At 37.3% G+C, this 19,757-nt stretch overlaps 1 protein-coding gene across 10 annotated transcripts in view; it reads left to right on the forward strand.

Moving 5' to 3' along the window:
- The window catches only part of DLG1 (discs large MAGUK scaffold protein 1), a 167,969-nt gene that overhangs the window by 108,508 nt on the left and 39,704 nt on the right, over nucleotides 1–19,757 (forward strand). For all 10 annotated transcript variants that reach the window (XM_064457636.1, XM_064457638.1, XM_064457640.1 and 7 more), the window contains 4 exons: nucleotides 1,636–1,780; nucleotides 10,789–10,915; nucleotides 13,102–13,258; nucleotides 14,416–14,518. In XM_064457636.1, the coding sequence (XP_064313706.1) occupies nucleotides 1,636–1,780; nucleotides 10,789–10,915; nucleotides 13,102–13,258; nucleotides 14,416–14,518 (532 nt within the window). The remainder of the gene's footprint in view (nucleotides 1–1,635; nucleotides 1,781–10,788; nucleotides 10,916–13,101; nucleotides 13,259–14,415; nucleotides 14,519–19,757) is intronic.

Here is a 19,757-nt window from a genome sequence, read left to right on the forward strand (position 1 = left end):
TTTTTAAAGTATTGGGAATGAGATCTTGGTGTTATAGTTCTGTGAAATCAGCTTGAGACATGAGCAAATCCTCACATGAGAATTGGTAGGAAAAAGAGAATGTATCATGTTTACAATTAGCTGCACAATAACCATATACCTTCATATACCATGCAAAGTCACAAACCCAAAGATCCAGCTGCTTGATGACAATGCTATTCATATTTGATGTTTTTAAGTTTTAAAATCTGAATCATATGAAGTGTTTTGATTATAGGACTTCCGCACAATGTTAGGGCACTGGAGAGCTTCCTTTTAATGGCAGACTGCCTTCCAGAGCTATAATTTGTCACCTGTACAAGAAAATTTTGTGCTAACTTATATTGTAAAATATATGGAAGGTTTTAAGAAAGTTTTTCTAGAAATATCAAACTTTTGAGACATATTACTTTGTCCAGTATTACCTTATCCATTAAAGAAATTTGCCTGACAAAGAAGTGAAATAACTTTTGATTAATATCAGGTACTATGTTGTGGATGCAACGAGCATATACAATATGCTATTAGATATAAATAATATAATGTCCTAATCTATTGTAGCTGTAATTATTCCCTCAGTTCATTAAGTTAGGAAAGAAGTGAGTAAAATGTCAACTATAATATCTTCTGATTAACTGAATTTCACTTAGTCAAAGCTTTAGTCACTAATGTAGAGAGAAGCTCCCATGTTTTGCGGAACGCAACTTTGTGTTTAGGTTGTACTGCAATTACCAATGCACTGCAAAATGACTTTTCAGGTACAGGAATGGTAGGAGTTGAAATCTCTTTTTAAAAAAAAAGGCATTTAGAAAATACAGTTGGAAGGAATATATTTAAGCAGTAGATTATCTCCCTGTCCCCCCTCCCCTGTAAGAGAATTGACAAGGCCTAATTGTTTTTACACAGTATATGAAGTTAAATAATCAGAGGAAAGTGTCTTTGGTCCCGTTCAGTGCAGTATAAGCCTTATTTCCCATGTTGCCCGGATTTATCTACAGAAGTTATTTCAAAATATGGAAGAGAGGGTCAGCAGCTCAATTTACTAAGGCTTTATATGCGACACTAATTGATAAAGGAATTTACACTTTTTTTTTGTGAATGAAAGGAAGTGTTCCACCTGAATAGCAATAGTTCAGAAAAATCTGTTGCCTGTAAAGTTAAACTAGTTCTTGTTACTTGGCTATGTAAATCAGTCACTTTGGGATCTTCTCCAGTTTTGATCCCTCCTTTTGACCTCTTGTGATGATATGTTGTCCCATTATAATGTCTAAAACTTAATTATGTCATGACAAGATCATGTAGGATTTATTCTTACTAGAATAAACTTTCTTCTATTCAGTGCTTGCAATAGCATGCTGTGATCGGCCATGCTTATGGCATTTTGGGTGTCATATTTGGCCTATTACTCGTGTCCTTTACAACATTAGAGTCCATACAGTTTATTATAATCTTTTGAGGGAAGCACCTTTTGTATAACTTTTATTTATTTAACCAATTATATCTGTGGCAAATGAATCCTAATAAACACTTTCAATGCCAGAGTGCTCCAACAGCTTTCAGTGAGTGTTCTATGAAAATGTACATTTTTCTGTGTTGAGAATTTCTTTTTATCGTTAGGTGAACAGTGTTTGCTTAGAAGAAGTTACTCACGAAGAAGCAGTGACTGCCTTAAAAAACACATCTGACTTTGTTTATCTGAAAGTTGCAAAACCTACCAGCATGTTCATGAATGACAGTTACACCCCTCCTGACATCACAAACTGTAAGTTCGGCTTATCTTTGTGATTTAACTATTTTTCTCTTTACGGCTTTAACATACCCCATTTTTAGTATTTTAACAGCTTCAAGCTTTTTAAAATTATACAGTGTGAAAATCTCATATAAGAAAGCTGATTAATCAAGAAAATTATATGCTAAATAGAATAACATCCTATAGCTTGTGTACTGAAAAAAGAGCAACAAAGGGGCTTTTCATGTGTTTCTGTGACTGATGTGGCCTTGTCCTAGTGACTCCATATTTCTGATCACTTGCTGGTGAGTACAAGAACACACGCCTATTCTGGAGGCTGTGACGAGTAACAATGCACTGAGTAGAAATTCAGTGTCCTGTGAACTGAGCATAAGACAATACTGTTTCAGGTGGAGGTTGGTGATGTTCTGACTTTTCTGTTTTCCTGCTTTTTCACAAGCTGCACATATTTGAATAAAAGAGACTGGGAGGAGAGGCAAGTCTTCACCTCTGATGTCTGCTTGCAAATATATTGTAAAATTCCATGTTAACTTGAAATCTTACTTCAGTTTTGATGCAATTGTTGATAATTCAAGTGGGAAACCAGTGAATGTTGTATTGAAAGTAGTTAGAAGAATTTCTTGTTTACATAAGGGTACTACTTAAAGGAGTCTTTCTGAAGTCAAACATGCAAATTCAGAAAGTTCATGGTTGAACTACAATGTGAAGAAAAAATTTTAATTTAATGTACTGTTTCTTCAAGAGGTATATTACCATTTAATGTTTGGAGAAAGGAATGAGAATTATATAACTTAATATTTCCAAGATGGAATAGGTGGACTTTTCTAGATGACCAGTTTTACTCATCTTGTCAAATAAAATGGTTCTGGAGTGAGTTATTTTAGTGGGTGGGGTTTTTTTCTTTCTTTCTTCCTGCTGTTAGGTACAACTAATTGATATGTAGCACTGATCTGTTCAGATACTACTTCAGTTGAAAAAAGTAGCACTTTTGGACTAAAACCCACTGATATAATCTAAAAAATATGTGAAGAACAACAACAAAAATGCTGCACAGTGAAGGCCCTTATGAGCCCATCGTTTATTGGCAATAGCTACAGTATCTTTAAATCTATTCGTAAGCTTATTGAATTACAATTTGGAGCTAATTAGGTTTTAATGTCTTCGCTTTCTTATTAGAAGGATATTCTTGAATGCTCCATTCTTTGACGTAAAAACTAATTTTCAGCCTTCACTTATTCATCCCCAGTTTTATATATATGCTTAGAGAGCAGCCATTTTTCCTTATGGTATCTAGTTTGTCCAAATATTCAGCCTTTCCCACTGTGTCCTTGGAAGGCAGACTTCTTTTTCTCTCTCTCCATTGTAACTGACCTATTCATATGTTTCAGCTTGGATTCAGATTTTTCTGGGAGAGAGGTAACATGATTTGTACACAGTGTTCCTGGTAGTGTTGCAGTAATGCAATTAATTACACTGCCGTGGGTGGTCATGTGTCAATAATAGAAGTATCTTATCTGTTACTACTGTATCTTGACTCGATCACTGGGATATTTACTTTGAATCGTTTGTGGGGGCAAAGGCAAAGCCTCAAGAAAGTTTGGGGAGAGGAAGTTAGAGAAGGAGCTGGTTTCTGATAATTTGCCCAATCCTAATAAGTCAATGATACCCTGATATTGGCAAAAGTCATACTTGTTGACTCTTGCTCAGTCCCCCTGATTATTAAAAAACAACTTGGTTATAAGGCTTAAATGGAAAAGAACAAAGCACTATAGCAATTTAGAGGACTGGCTGTCTCTTTTGAGAGGAAAACTGAACTGAAACTGTTCAGTTTGTGTGAGTGGAGGAAGGAACCTACTCCTTTACTAGGCAACCATGCAGGAACGTTTGGATATAAATATGTATTCTCATTTAAAATGTTAATGTGCTTTGGTACTGTTCATTAAACAATACTTTGATCTTAAAAGACTGTCTGTAGACTCAAAAAGTTAAGAACAGAGATAGCAAACTTGGCATGGCTGATTCTCATTACTGTAGTTGAGCAGCTCGGTTTTAGGTAGGTGAGATCAGACTGCTGAGAGTCTTATTGAAAGCAGCAGTCGTATTTCCTCTTTGACTACAAATTGGTGTCCTCCATTAGGTGTTTATTTTGTTTTTATATTCACATTATCCATATCAATATGTACTTCTAAAGGAATATTTGCTCTAGCAGTATGCATAAGGGCATATTGTTGGCCATCTTCTCATGCAGCGAATTATTTTCTCTCAAATGGTGGATGAGCTTGGAGATTGAGTTCATTGAAGTTAATTGCATCGTAACATAGACCCATAAAAGAGACAGTAGTATCTTCAAGAATACTTTCTTACCATGTCGTTGGCTCTTCAGGAAAGGTCTGTCAAGGGTAATCCCACATGATTGCCATGAAGATGTGCACTGCCATCTTGCCTTGAGTCTTTACTTTCCCACTATACATGACTTAGTCTCACATCCATTTTCTGGAGATAAGTGACCTGGCTACACATATAGACCCTCATTTGTCCCATTGCTGTCCTCCCTATCAAGTTTCTTTCACATTTGGCTGCTCTCCCTGTAAGTGGGACTTGAGAGAGACAGTGGCATTCTGTGCAGCCCAGTATCCAGTCCTTTGTGTAAAGTGGCACTTTTGTACACTGAGAAGTGAAAATCCAATCTCCTGAGCTGTCATTCCCCTCAAGCTCCAGCAGCTTCGTCTGGGAACCTTTTTCCCCCCTGAATGAAGCATTTTGAAAAAAATCACATTCTCAGATTCCAGGTGTCTGGCTGTCTTACGTCCTTTGGTGACCTTTGACAAGGTTTGTGGGCTAAAGTGCTGTTTGTACTTTTGAGTAGATTTTCTGGGTTTTGTTTCATTTAGCTGCAGTTTTATTGTTTAGTTCTCTGTCTGAAGTTACTCTGGGTTTTTTATGCTGTTTCTGATAGACTTCTGTTAACAGTTAACCAAAGAACGTTCTTCTGCAAAGTGCTGGGCCCTTTGATGAAACTTCAGTCTGTCTTTTCCGTACAACAGGAAAGCCAAGGCTTCATGTGCTTGTGTGTCTCTGTTGCTCAAAGGGCAGTTGGCTGTTACTGCAGCTGCGGCGGCGACTGGATCTGCTGCCTGAATTTTGCACACAAAGTAGACCCAAAGGTCTTGCCCGAGATGTTTAATGACTTAATTCAAGGCAATCTGTTTAGCCTTTTCCATATCAGAAACAACTGTGTATGGCTAAGATGCTAAATGTCATTTTTCTAATACAGGGCAGAACAAAAGCTTTTTCAGGACTCCTCAATATTTTCCCGTTTACAATGGAAATTTCAAAAGGAGATACGAATCTCCTCAAAGGCTATTGCTTCTTTATAAAGGAGTACTATAACTTTGTGACTAGAAAACCTCTGCTTTCTGTAAGGAGCTGCTCCATTAGATAGAGCTCATACCAAAACATGGTGGCTCCTGTACACAGTGTTTTAGAAGCTGATGTTTCCAGGGCCACCATTTCAAGGATTGTTTGCGCCGTTATTCTCATCTCAGATGAGACCTCCAAAAGTGACGTTGCCCTTGGCAGAGCAGTACCTGGCTCAGGAGCTTCAGGCTAGGGACTCTGAAGAGCTTTTCCCAGATGTCAGTTATTAAAGAGGTATGTTCTCGAACCACCTGGATTGTGATTGAGTGTTGAAACAGTTACCAGTTTTCCTTCTTTACCTACTCACCTGCAGCTGTTTTGAGACATGTATTTGAAATCCTCCTTTGTATTTCTATCCATCAGAATCCTCTTATCCAGGTTCTTAGGAGTTCAGGCCCATCATAAAGGAGAGGTAATACGTAATATTCCGTTCACTACTGAATCTCTTAAATTTGCACAGAGGCTGCCTATGGATGTACCCATTACAAATGATGTTAAGGTAGAAACCCTGTCTACTACCTGAGTATATACGTAGACTGTGCACTGTCCAGATGTTGGGTTTTGGTTGTTTTTGTGTGTGTGTGCTTGCTTTTAGATGTTTCTGATAAAATTAGTGTTTGGGGAAAAAAAAACCCAATGCACAAAATTTAAAAAACACAGTGCACAGTACTTACCGGCTTGGTATCTGTACTGTCTGCAGAACATGCGGTAGTTTGCTCATTACGCTGACTTCTGTGAACATGGTAGCTCATTCAAAAGTCCACAAAATACCAAATTCAGAATTTGATTGTCTTTAAGACTTTATCTCTGGAACTGGTCTGGTTTAGTTATAGGGCTGCCTCACTTCCCTTGGTGATAGGGGTTTGAAATGCAGAGCTAAGGATACTGAAAAACTGAGAACCAGGTTCACATATTTCAGTATCTAGGTTTTCTGCAAAATCCATTTTCTTTTAGAACTCCTGTACTAGGAGTACCAGCCACACAATATTATGGTCCTGTCATCCGGTCTGCTGGTGCAAAAGATGGGGCAAAGTAAGTTAGCATCCATATAGATAAGTAAATAATTTGATATTTGATATTTCTTTGGGCTTAGAGTCTTTGTATCAAGGGACATTTGATCAAGAGGTTTCTGAGATTCTGATTTATGGCAATATTTATTGAGTACAGATCCTACCGATGTGGTTGTTTGTGCACCTGGGACTGAAAGTTGACCCCTGTCATTTGATATTTATCAGAGTGAACGGTTTTCTGGCTGCCCGTGGGGGAAATTAATGTTGAAGATCTTGTTGCAGAAGAGTTGGGGCTGTCTGAGACCATAGCATGTAGCAGGCAATGAAAGTGGAAAAAATCTCAGTTGTGGGCTGTAGCTCTAGAGACTGGTACTGTGAGCAATGAAAGCTTGACCACAGCCCTTGACAGTCTGGAATACTCAAGTGCTATGCCTGCTTCTATCACTCCCATCAGGTTTTTCTTTTAACCCTTGAGGTGTGGATTGCTAGTTTAAACATGTACTTTACAGTCATATCTGTTTTCTGAGTCAAAATGAATGCAGTTATGGAAGACTGTTCTTTCTGAGCATATTGCCATTTGAGTACTGTTCTCCTGTGTGGCATCCAGCCTGTGAGACAGTGCAAGATGAGAACTTCCAGTATAGGAAATGTAGAAATTCAACAAAACAACCTAAGTTCATTGTATGCAGAGGAACAGCAGCACTGTAAGTGGGATGGTCCTGTGGACTGATGCCACCCAGCTGGCTAGCACCGTTGGCAACTAAACAGATTTGTGTGTTTAATAATCATCGCTATTAGTCTTCTGTAGTAGGCTGTATGTCAGGAATGTAAACTGCCTCAGTAATCTACATATAAATGTTGGCCACTAAATGGTTCCTGGAACAAATGTCCAGTAACTTGTTGGTATAAATGCTTTAAAGCTGAAGTATTACTAAGAAGGTCTAGAACTTGCTATTTAAAAACACCAACATTACCTGTATAGTGCGTATTGTAGAATATCAGAATTAGAAAATGTCGACACTGTTTTTGAGAGACAGAGGACTTGCTTTCTATTCAGGCCTCCTTTGAAGTCATTACTAATGATGCACTTTTGACTCCTAGTCAGCTTTAAAGTATTTGTCTTTTGTGTGTGTGCACGTTGCTACCGTATTTCCACCCTGCATTGAGAAAAAGAATACTGCAAGGTAGGGAATAATCCGTGTCCTCACTAGAGACATAAAAGCCTTGTTGTTCCTTAAATGGCATAAATACAGGAAGAGAGGAATGTGTAATTACAGTAAATTACAATAAAGTTTTAATTTTATTTCCCATTTTAGAGATTGTACTTGTTGGTGTCCTCGACTTGCAGATTATAAGGAAATCTTTAATCTTCTTTTTGTGTAGAACTGTGCTATGTCAAGGCAGGGTGGATTTGGAAATGGAATTTCGCCTTAAGAGTTTTGACTTTTCTTGTCAAAGCAAGTTTGTTTTATGCATGTAATCTTCTGTTTATCCAAAACACAGTTCCTTTATCAGTTACATCAGTGATAATATTTACTTGGAAATAGAAGTTTAGACCTGATTGAGGATTCAGAAAGTAATGGCTTGCCTTTTATTTCCATCGCGCTCCTCACGAATGTTTTTCAGGTATCATCTCCAGCTAAAACAGTTTTAGGGACGCGCAGGCGCTTTTTTTTGCAGGAACTCCATGGAGAACCTTTTTACACCTTGTAGATTTGCTTCCCTAGCACTGAGAATACCAGCCTTAAAAATGGACCTGAGTTTTCTAAGCAAGTACCATATGTAGGACTTTATAAAAGATGTAGTCAGTGCTGATGTGGAACAGTCCACAGGTCTGAAATAATAAACACTTATTTTGCTTGATAGCTGAGTTTTACTTACACTGTGAAAGGATACAAAATTTAAAAAATAAGACGGTATTAGATGTTATTTATGTTTCTGAACACGGTGCAGTTACAAGCTTTAGGAACCTTAAGAACAATTAAAGGAAAAGCACTGTAAGTCAATGAACAAAGAATTTGTTATGACAAATCTAATTAATTCCTACAAAATATGCATCTTTATAGTGCCACTGACTTGTTAAAAGCAACTGTAAATTCATTTTGTGAAATAAGAAGACTTAGAGTATGGACAGAATGTACAGACCTGCTATACTGTGCTACAGTTGTTTAGGTTTTAATCAAAACCCCACTAATTAGAAAAGAGCTCATAAAGTCTGCATTCCATTTTTTTTGTGCTTTACTTGTAAAATTTTCTGAGGAAAAACAAAATAACTATTTATGTACAGGAGTCATTTTTTTAAAGTATCAGTTGCTTTAAACAAAAAGTGTGTACAGGGACATGGAAATAGAATTTTGTATTAAAATACATACAGTATTTTCCATTGAAAAGCAAATATTGTTGTATGGTTTGGTAATCATTGTGAAAATCCGTTGCTAACACTCCAGTGTGGCTAAAAAACAAGTTTTGGAACTGACAATAACTGTCCAAATCTTTCACCAGTGAATAGAAGCTACGTATTGTGCCAGGGGCAGTCAGAAAGAATTAAGTAGTGGGATCTCTAGTTTTTGAATCCTTGCAGGGGACAGAAGGATGAAGGTGCAATGGACATGTGTTACAGCTGTTCTAAAAAATGGTTTTAGGACTCACGTGTCGTGAACGACTCCTGATTATTGGGGAATTCTCAAATACGAATGCTTTTGTTGATCACTTGGTTGTAGCAAAAGCAGTGTTCTCTTTGCTGTAGAATTCATGAAGCTGACTTGAGGAAGCTTCCTTTTGTCTGTGTTTTAGAAGGGGACAGGCTACCTCTTGCACTCAGATTCTGATTTTTGCTGAAACCACTTGTGAATACAGAGTTGCAATTTCCAGAAGTTCTGTACAGTCCCAGGCTAGAGCATGCAACTCATGGAGGGCTGTTTTGCCTGAATAACACACTTAAATACTTAATAGCTGGTGCTTTTAAACTACTTAAGCTATTACTAGTGGATTTTAATGCTTGCTGAAACACATTCTAGAAAACAGAAAGAACTCTAATACTGGGACAAAGCTTTAAAGAATAAGAAGTAATGTGGCTAATCAGATATGATACCAGATGCTGTATGCCAGGCATTAAGGCACTATAGGTGGTTCCATATCTGGCTCAGTACCTCTTTTATTAGACCATTGATCAGGGTAAGATGATGTTGATGTGATACATTCTCCATGTATGGAATTTACTGCACGTAGGTTTACTAGGAGCCTAGAATTATACAGAATCAATCCAGTGCAGACTGGGTGATTTGCACCCAGTTCAGGTGCCAGTTCAAATTCAGTCACCTGAACGCAGAGCTGGCTATTTAGCAAAAATGCTCTTGATGAAGTTTTTATGTGATCCAAATGTTCTGCTAGTGGTTTAAAAACAAAAAAGGAGAATATGCAGGTCGTTTTTACAATCTGTGTCATGTCTATTCAGTTAAAAAGCTTTGGTTTTAGTGTAAATCCTCAAAGACTGAGCACTGTATCAGATACACCAAGTGACTAAGAGCGAAGAGAGTCTGGCAACTTCAATAATGTCGAATCTGTGAAGTGTCCCCACCCTCCATGTTTAAGCCTCAAAGCCTGAAGCATCTACACCAGGAAAAAGATTTTGAATTGTAGAATATCCTTTGTAATGAGACAGTGGGTATGACTACACCTGGCGAATGTACACTTAAAATTAATATGCCTAACTTGGAAATACAGTGTACCCTTTTAATTATTTATTGGAACAACTCTTCTGGAATTGTCGAATATTTTCCATCACTTGAAATCTTTAGGATGCTAAATTTTTGTGGTATGTGTGATGTGGTTCAAGTAAAACATATGCACTTCATGTACAGGATTCATGGCCTGTTATGCAAGAGGTTAGACTAAATCCTTTTAATACTCCTAGTTTTAATCAATGAACCTGTGAATACAGCAACGGACCCTTGCAGTACAGTTGAAATTTGTTGCAGTAGCTTGTTTATTCCTCTCAGTAAATTGGTGCCTCTTACCTTGAAGAGTAGGAGGTGGAATTATCCTGCCTTTGTTTCCTGATGTTTGCTGTTGGCTGAGCACATACTAGTATCACTACCAGTGCCTGTCTATTAAAGATAGTTTTGTTTGGTGTCTAAGAAATGTAACATCCCTCCCTGTTCACACCTGGTAATCAGAACGGCCCAGAGCATTCTGGAGATGCTAGGATGCTCTGCGTCAAAACAGTGAAAAGAAAGAGGTAGGCAACTTGACGGTTTGGAAGAAGTGTAATGTTAAAATGTTGTCGTTTTCACTGTTGCACCAACATAGTGATTTTTAAGAAACTGAAATTCTCAATTGACTTTAGTCAAGTTGAAGATAATATTAAAGACAGATCAGTCTCCAGACTGTCCTCATGGGCTTCAGCTGTCCACAGTGTCTGTTTCTAAAAAAGTGGGTTTTTTGAGACACAGTCAAACTGAAAAATTGGCTTACTGGCTTAAAGTGTGAGGAGACTGGGGAATGTGTAGATGTGATGTAGTATTTTAGAACTATGATATTTATAATGTATCATTTGAACTGTTATATTTTATTTTAATTTTTTCCTCTTTGAAGCTTATTCTCAGCCAGTGGATAACCATATCACTCCATCTGCCTATCTGACACAGTCCTTGCCCCCAGCATCACCAGGGAGATACTCCCCAATTCCCAAGGGAATGCTTGGAGATGATGAGATTACCAGGTAATGAATTACCAAAGCTACATGTCAAATTAGTTAACCAGGGAAGCTCATAAGATGTGTTTGTGGGCAAAATACTAGTGAATACTGTAATCTGTTTCAACAAATAAATGAAAATCATTAGTTTCTTAACACTTGTAAACATTGCTGTAAGGAGAAAAATGGCTGTATTTTCATATATATATATGTGTGTGCGTGTGCACACACAAACATATGATTTATCAGTCCAGGAATAGTATTAAAATCAGAATGCCCTGCCAAAATGCTCCATGAGTTGGCTGAGCTTTTTAGGGTGATAGTATGACTAGACTAGAGGTTATTTCTTACTTTAAAGCCAGCAGTGTTTTTTTTCTATTTTCTTTTTTTCCCCCCACAGAATATGTTTGGGTTTTTTTGATGGATTAGTAAATGCAGAGAGGCTAGAGAGCTCTTAATCCTTTCCCATTAACAGACTATTCATTCCTTCACTGATTCAATATATTGCATTAATCTTTTGTTCATCATTGCTGATAAAGGGAAGCTCTTCTAATTTTGTTAGCCTTCTGTTCTGCAATTATAGGGATGTTATGCTGCAATTTCAGTATGTTGTTGCTGAATTCCCTGTTATGCCATCATCTGATCTGGATAATGTCACTTAGTTTCTGAGGCAGGGTCTACCCAGGGTCAAAACATAAGAGGTATAATAAGTTGGAGAATTAATTCTAGTGTATTGGAAGGTAGGAGAGCCTTGAATATGTCTTTGTAGTTACTTCCAACTTAGGGTCGGGTGGGCATATAAGCCAAAGTGATTTTGTCATCCTGATAGCATTGCTGAATTAGTATTTTATAGCTTTCCTTTAAAATTACTGTAAAGGGAGGTTTTCAGATTTCTTCTGAAACACAAAGGCTATTCAGAGAAGCCTTTAGGTGATTTTCTTTGAATTACCTTCCCATCTTCCACTTCCTCCTTGCCAAAAAGAGGTTTAGAAATTTTGAGTCATTTAAAAAATACTATGTATTTATGTTCTCTAACTGCAGCATTTTTGTTAAGGTATTAGTGTGATCCAGAGCAATATACATAGGTTTTCACTATGTCATTTATTTGTAATAATAGTACTCTGAAAAGATGAACTTTATAGTTGATAGGGGGTAAAGTTTAAGTTTGACACTAAATTGATTGAAGAGCTAGCACAAAAATGGAGTGAGTCTTTTAAAGATGAGACTAGGTGATATTTTTTGTTTGTTTTGGAAAAATGCAGCTTCTCAGTTTATCCTATGAATTAATAATGTCTCCAAATACTTTAGAATGTCCGTTAATTGTTCTTTAGTGCTCTCTAGTGATTCTTCAAATGCAGTGCACAGTTGTTCTACTTTATTAGAAATGTCTGTTTCTGAAATCATTTATGGTTTCCTTGTATTGGGTCAAGTAGCAGATTAGTAGAATTTTGGAAGGAGAGTTTCTCCATTAGTAGTTGATTGGCCTTATTTTAACTTGATCAGTATTTTTTCTTTCCTCTCTTCTAAGCCAGGAGGGTATCCTATAAAAAGAATGCAACAACTTGGTTTACATTTAACTTTTTCAGTTGCAGTTGCTGCAAACAAACAGCAAAGGTATTTGAGAACGCCCTAAATTCTGATATTTTTTTTTTCTTACGTGAAATGCTTATGCATACTTCTTGGATTGTTCTTTGCTATATCTATTCCTTGACCAACTGGAGTGAAATTAAAGCAGTAAGGCCATATTTTTCATTATTGGTGTTTCCACAAGAATTTGTTCTTTAAATTTCAGAAAGGGAAATAATAATTTGTTGCTTGCTGTTACCATTAGATAGAATAAGACTGTGGGCTATACTGAGGCTCTCGAATAATATGGAAAGTGTTAAGTAATGGCATTTAGTGCTGAACAGGATTGTAGCAAAAAGGTATTTACAATGCATAAATACTTATGAATTGTTCAGTTCACCTAACAACAAGCAGAATTGAAAGCATACAAATAATAGAAGCTATTACTTGAAAGTCTAAGCTTTGAGGGGGAGGACCAGGTGCAGGGGTCTGGGACACCATGACATTGTTGCCTTAAGAAATATGTAACTTTTGATGCCTAAATTTTCAAATGCTACTTCTCTCAGAGAACTTAGGTTTTCTAATTGTTTGTTTTACTTTTAGTCATGACTGTTGACCAAGATTTCATATTAATTTCTTTTGTTCAGGGAGCCTAGAAAGGTCATCCTGCATCGAGGATCAACAGGTCTTGGTTTCAACATTGTTGGAGGAGAAGATGGAGAAGGAATTTTCATCTCTTTCATACTTGCAGGAGGGCCAGCTGACCTGAGTGGAGAGCTTAGGAAAGGAGATCGTATAATTTCTGTAGGATTCCTTGCTTCTTTTATTTAAACAACAAAAGTTTTCCCCTCCCTGGACATTAGTGCCAGTTAATATAATTTATATGCAAAGAATATAATTTACTGACCTAAATTTGAGACAATGGTGCAGAAGCTAATATACTTCCAGAGTATCTTTCAGGACATTTGTCTGCCTCAGTTTCTCATCTGTAACCTGATTTAAATAGCACTTTCCTATCTCAAAGACATTTTTTTCAGTGAAGACATTAACTCAGCTTAGTCTGGTAGCTGAGGGGTGCATGTGTCTAAATTGAAAGAATGCAGGCTTCAGAAATAAGCCTTCTAATGAGATGGAGACAATTGGCAGTAGTGTCTAAAATTGTGTGCTTTACTTCCTGGAGTAACTACTAAATTTCCCATTAGTTTTAAATAGATCAATCTCATACCTGTCTTTTTCTATATTAGAAAGGACTTTTTCTAATTTAGGAACTTTTTCTGTATTAGTACTGAAGGTCATAAAGATTTTGTGGATTTCCTTGTGAAATTACTTTATTTAAGGAGGATCACTTCTTTGGACAATTACATTGTAATTTGGTAGTTACTTGAGAGGAAAAAATAATTTTGACTCTACCGTTATTAAATTGCTAATAATAAAGTGCATCTTTAGTTTAGTTTGAACTATGAGAAATACTTCTGGCCTAAAATGTAACACACATTTCTGCTTCAGTTTTTTTCTGACACTATTTTAAAATTTGCTACATTGAAAACAAGGCTAGACAATTCCATGGAGGGTGTGGTTTGTCACTAGACAGCATCCTGTAGGCATGCTTTGGCTTAGGAGGACCCTGAAGCACTGTTGTAGAAAGGCGAGGTGAACCGTCGCAGAAAGTAATGCGCTCTGTGTCTCCTTATAAAGAAAGAAAAAGGTCTTAAATGAGAATTGACCTAGCGAATACAAATTCATTAAGCGATATACTGCGATGATTACAGTATTTCTTAACAGAAGGTATATGTGAGAGAGGATTTATTGACTTTGGTTTTCAGTAAGGATCAGTAATTTTTGCTTTTATTAGCTAGCTTATAATGTTGGGAACGGGAAACTCACATGGCACGGAAACTCTGTTCTGTCATGAGAAACGCAAACATTTATTCTGATCAAGAGCTTTTTTGTATTACTTGTAGGTAAATGGAGTAGATCTAAAAGCAGCAACCCATGAACAAGCAGCAGCAGCCCTGAAGAATGCAGGCCAAGCCGTAACTATTGTAGCTCAGTACCGTCCAGAAGGTAAGGGTTGCCTTAGACATTCAGAACTTGGTAGAAAAAACATGTTAACTTTTATATTTGACAATGGTCTTCACCCTTTAATGTGGTGGTTTTATTTTCCTTAGTGGTAGGAGGATAAAAGACTAATTCCTTCTCTGTTGTGTTGATTCAGATGACCTAAGGAGACCATCAGGTTTTCATTTCTCTGTGTTATACTGAGCTGGTATTTCTGTTTATCTAGCAATTTCTTCTGGTCCAGAGGAGACTGCAGCTGATGCTGATTCACCATCCTTGTGTGTTCCGCAGAAGCCAAATAATACTGCCTCATCACAATACACATATTTGCCCTTTTGTATTTCTACAGCACATTTCAAATGCCTCTGTCTATTTGAGACCTGAAAAATTCAATAGTCTAAAATTAAATGCTTACCTTGAGTCTGTAAACCCATATATTATTGTTTATATAGATAAGACAATTTTGATGTCTTATTATGAACTGTGATGATCAACAGCTTTCTCTGATCACTGCATCTCCCTTGCAGTGATTTGTCTGCTTAAACCTTTTCTTTAATAGTACTGGCAAGGGGTAAGTGTAGTTGTTTATCAGGACTGGACATTGAGTAGGACTGCTGCCTTCATCTGAAATTTAGGTGGCTGATGGCTGCACACTTCTTGATTCTTTTTCTTCTCTTCTGTCATGTTTCTTTTATCCTGTCTTCCCCAAGGCTTTGAAATGTTGGCTTTTACATTCCTTTCCCCTCCCCCTCCCCCCACATCAACATAATGTATCTCCACTGACCCAGTAACTGTCAGTAATCAGGCCAGCTGATCTGTTTGTGTCAGGTTCATGGTCAAATCCCTGCATCCAGCCCATGTTAGTGCTTGTATTGTCCTGAGAGGGGGTGTGTCCTGTTCACATGTTGAATCTGTAGGTTGCTCTGTTCCAGGATTTGTTGTCTAGGAGTGCTTGCTCTGAGACTACTTTTTTGAAAGAACAGTAGAGTCACCATTGATTCTGGAATACTTGCTTTGGCTTTGTGTCAGAATTGTCAAATATTTCAGTTGATAGACGTTTGGCCTGTCCTCTGCTTAGCTCTTCAGTGTTGGTGGGTCAAATTGGTACACATTCTTGCTCCCTGCATAGGGATCCCTCACCCTAGTGAGAAATAAAACTTGTGCTTTTCTTTGCCCATGAGTTGTCCTTTTGAGCATCTCGACACTTTTTTGTTCGGAGAGGGCATTTTTGGTCACTATTTCTTCTGCCAGAAAGATGTGTTGAGATATGTCTCCTAGTAGCAGAAGAAATGTTTCTCTGGTAGAATCTATCCCAGGACATAAGCGCTTCTTATTTTCCTTATGTATCCAGACTGCATGCAAAAGCAGCAATTTTTCAGTCGTCCTCCTGGGTTTCAGGCTTTAAAAAGAAAAGAATCCCTTCATACTCTGAATGTCGGAACTCATTCTTTCCTTTCAGAATAAGAGCGCTAAGCATTTTGGATGGTTCCTGCTCTTTCTGCATTGGAAATAACAGCTTTCTTCATTACCGCTTGTCCAAGCAGATGACTTATTTTCTTGCAACATGTATTGAGGTGCTTGACTGACTGATGGGATTTTGAGTCATGGCGCAGAGGTTTGCCCAGAACAACATATGCTGCCTTTTACAAATTCCTCGACAACTGTCACTTGTAGACTTCAAACCTAGAGCTGTACTCATTCCTGCATGATTACTGAAGCATTCAGAACAAGACTGCATGCAGCTGAGCTGTATTGAGAGTGCAATTCTGAAAGAATTATAGGGCCCATTTGAGAGGATGCATGTGGGAGATGTTACTTGAGTTATCCTAGATTATGGGCACACATTATTCAAACAAAGGCATTTTATTTTTTTTTAAGATGTTTTGGTCTGCATGACTGTCTGTCTTTCTGAAATCGGTTAAAATCTCCATTTGGAGTGAAGTTGTTGGAAGCATATAAGGGCTTACTCTATACTTTTGAAGTATACCATTCTATGCTTTTGAAGTATACCATGAAGGAAAAGTGTAACTAGGAGATTGAGATCCATTGTAATTTTGAGGCAAAGTATAAACTGAGATATGGCCAACCTACCTCAGAGAGCTCAGGTTACTAATGTCTGACTTTGACATATCTGCTTGCCTTTTTTTTACTCTTCATAAAAGAGCTTGAAAGGAGCTCCAGCTTTCATGTTCTTTCATGTCTGATGTGGAGGTAAGTTGGATCAGATACTCACTGTTCATACCTTAAAGATTAATATAGAGAACATTTCCTTAAAGGTTACCATTTGTTTATTATCATAGGAAAGCAGTCTGTTTGAGAACTGACTTTCCAAATAAAAAATATAATCCGTTTGATAGTACTTGATAAAAGTGCATATGTTCTTTGATCATCTTCAGATTTTCTAAATTATAGCTGCGGATGGTCTTATTTTCCCCTCACTTGATCATTTAAGTCAGGAAACTTTACATCTAATATATAATTATCTACACGTTTTGTTTATGCCATTCAAAAAAAAGTTAACAAGTATTAAATGAAGAGTTCATGAAATTGTTCATCATCGGCGCTTCTCAAATGTCTTTGTAAAGATTAAGAGCATCAGTTCTAAGTGCTTGTGTTGCATATATAGTTTATTTGTATTAATAAATCCAGGAGAATTCTGTAAAAAAAAATGCTGACAGCTAGGACATGTCAAGGAGATTCTAGACATCCATCAGGGCTCATTATAACGGGGTAAATAGATTCAGTATGATAGGAGCATTTGGAAGACACTTGGGACCAGCTCACTTGACTCCCTGTAATTGTATATGACAGTTTGTATGTTCATAGATGTGGTGGGGAATGCTAATTTATGTTTTTACATCCTACCACATTAGCTCTGTCAGAAATTCCCCATTTGTCTTTCTCTTTGGATTTCTGGGAAAAGAGGATTTTTGCAAGCAGTTGTCTTGCAGAAAAGCCTGAGAAGGCTGTAGAAAAATTCATCTTTGGAAAAACCCTATCATGGAAAGCGTTGAATTTTCCATATCTGTCTCTTCAAATCCAGTTAGACAATGCAGTTTATCAAACACTAGTTATTGGATTTGGAGTAGGCTCATAAGGCTGAATGATACTTCTTTAATTATATCCAGGCTCAAATTATGTAACAGCTGACTTCCCCACCCCCCCCTTTAAATCTCTGAAATGTTCCTTGGTTATAGAATCGGGTGAAAACAGATGTAATCCCAGAAGGATATTTTTAGGAATGAGCATTCATTTAGTTTCCAGCAGTGTTCTGCAAATTTGAGAGATGCCTTACAAAATATTCCTGCTATACTGAATCAAATTTCAGCAACTTACCAGCACTCTTTGGGATAGCTGAAAGCCAAATAGGGAATGTGAACATATTCTCCTGTTCACAAAAGTGATTCGTGCATTAGACACCGCTTCTGTACTACCACAATTGTAGTCAATTGACTTCTGCTTTCTCCTTGTAGAGTCCATGCTTTATCTTGCAAATTACCTACAAGCTATTGTTGTAAAATGTTGAGTCACCTGTGAGGAGTCCATAGTAGGAGCAGAGCAGAAGTTTGGGAAATGGGAATTATCCTGTAGAAGTGGTGGGAAAGTCAGGATGTCGTACTCCTTTTCCTCTTCTTTTGGAAGCTTTTACTTATTCCCCACTTGTACTACAAATTTCTATCTCCTTTTAAGACATCATTCATGAATAAAAAGGGATTTTGCTTTACCAGAGTTCTACTGGAAATAAAGTACCTGCAGCAGTTCCAAAGGAAGTGATGTTGCTCCATTACACAAAAGCATTTTGATGAGCCATTTTCATTTGTAGAGGTTTCTGAACCATTTAATTTTCCTGTTGCTCCCTGGCTCTGCAGAGACACCTCAGTGCCACACTGCTGTCTCCCTTCTTTGGGTTTTCTATAGATGTAGGGTGGGAAGGAAAAATTGTGATATTAGTTTGATGGAATGAGAGGGAACTGTAGGCAGTTTGGATACATGTGTATCTCCTGGGAGTTGGGGATTCAGAGGTGGCCAGAATTCTGATCATGCTACATAGCGGGGATATGGGAACATGAGAGTCTTAGTGCTTGAAGGGAATGTAGTTGAGGAGAGAAGCAGCAAGGGGAAGGGTATGACTGTTCAGAACTGTGCAGGCCTTGGAGGGCTCTCCCCTCATGTCACATTGACCCTTCCGTTTTGATGATGACATAGTAATAGTAATAGCTCAAAATTCAGAATTTCTGGAAGGTTAGATTTTGCCATTCTGAAAATGTATGAGTGCCAGTAGGCTACCATAACTGTATTACAGCTTGAGTGCATTTAATTGTTTAAAAACAAGAAAAATACCCAAAGACAGACATTAAAAATATGAATATATAATTGGTAGGAAAATAATTCTGTGGATGAAAAATATTTTGCTTCTCAAGGATCCACCTGACATATAAAAAACTCCATCTAATTTTAACTAGTACAGCAGTCTTTTTTTCATGTGAGGTATCAGTTGCCTGTTGTTTAGAATTTAGAATCTACATTGGTCTGTCTTTGTAGTTCAGCTGATCAAGTCTATCTCTATACATCCACTTCTTTTCTGAAAGAGTAGTAAGATGGTTACGTGATGGGATTAGCTCCATGTTCTTAGGTGATTGGATGGATCAGTGTAAGATTACGAGAAGGTGAAGCCAAAAGCTTAAGAGAAAATTTCAAGGTATTTTTTCTAAAACCTCTGCTTCTTAACAGAAACTTCTGTTTCAACTTTATTAAAGCAAATAAGTGATTTGCCATTGCAAAATGTATTCAAGATTCACAGTTCAGTCAAAATGCCTCATACTTTGTTAGCCAGATTTTTAGGTGCATTTTCATGTGTGTTTTCTGTTTTGAAAGAATGTATTCATCTACTGAAAATAAGATCCAGGTATGACAACTTTGTATTTTTCATTCTCTCTTGTTTTTAAAACAAATGAGTCAAAAGAGGGGGCAAAAAAACCCAAAAATGCAGGGGGGACAAAAACCCCCAAACTTCAATGGGCAGTATTTGGTCAGTTTTTCTGTTTGTGATGCTTCATCTATGCACTGTTTTCTAGTGCAATTTAAAACAGAATAACGAAGCTCTGGGAAACAGTACTGCTTTTATATGTATAAGCTAAGATTATTTTATGAGCATTTGTCTTGAAATACATTGTAAATCTTCTGTTTGTAAAAGTTCAGCTGGTGTGGCACAGAGCCAACAGTGCTTTTGCAAAACTTAGTTTTC

This window comes from Phalacrocorax carbo, chromosome 7, assembly GCF_963921805.1.
Source record: "Phalacrocorax carbo chromosome 7, bPhaCar2.1, whole genome shotgun sequence".
NCBI lineage: Eukaryota > Metazoa > Chordata > Aves > Suliformes > Phalacrocoracidae > Phalacrocorax > Phalacrocorax carbo.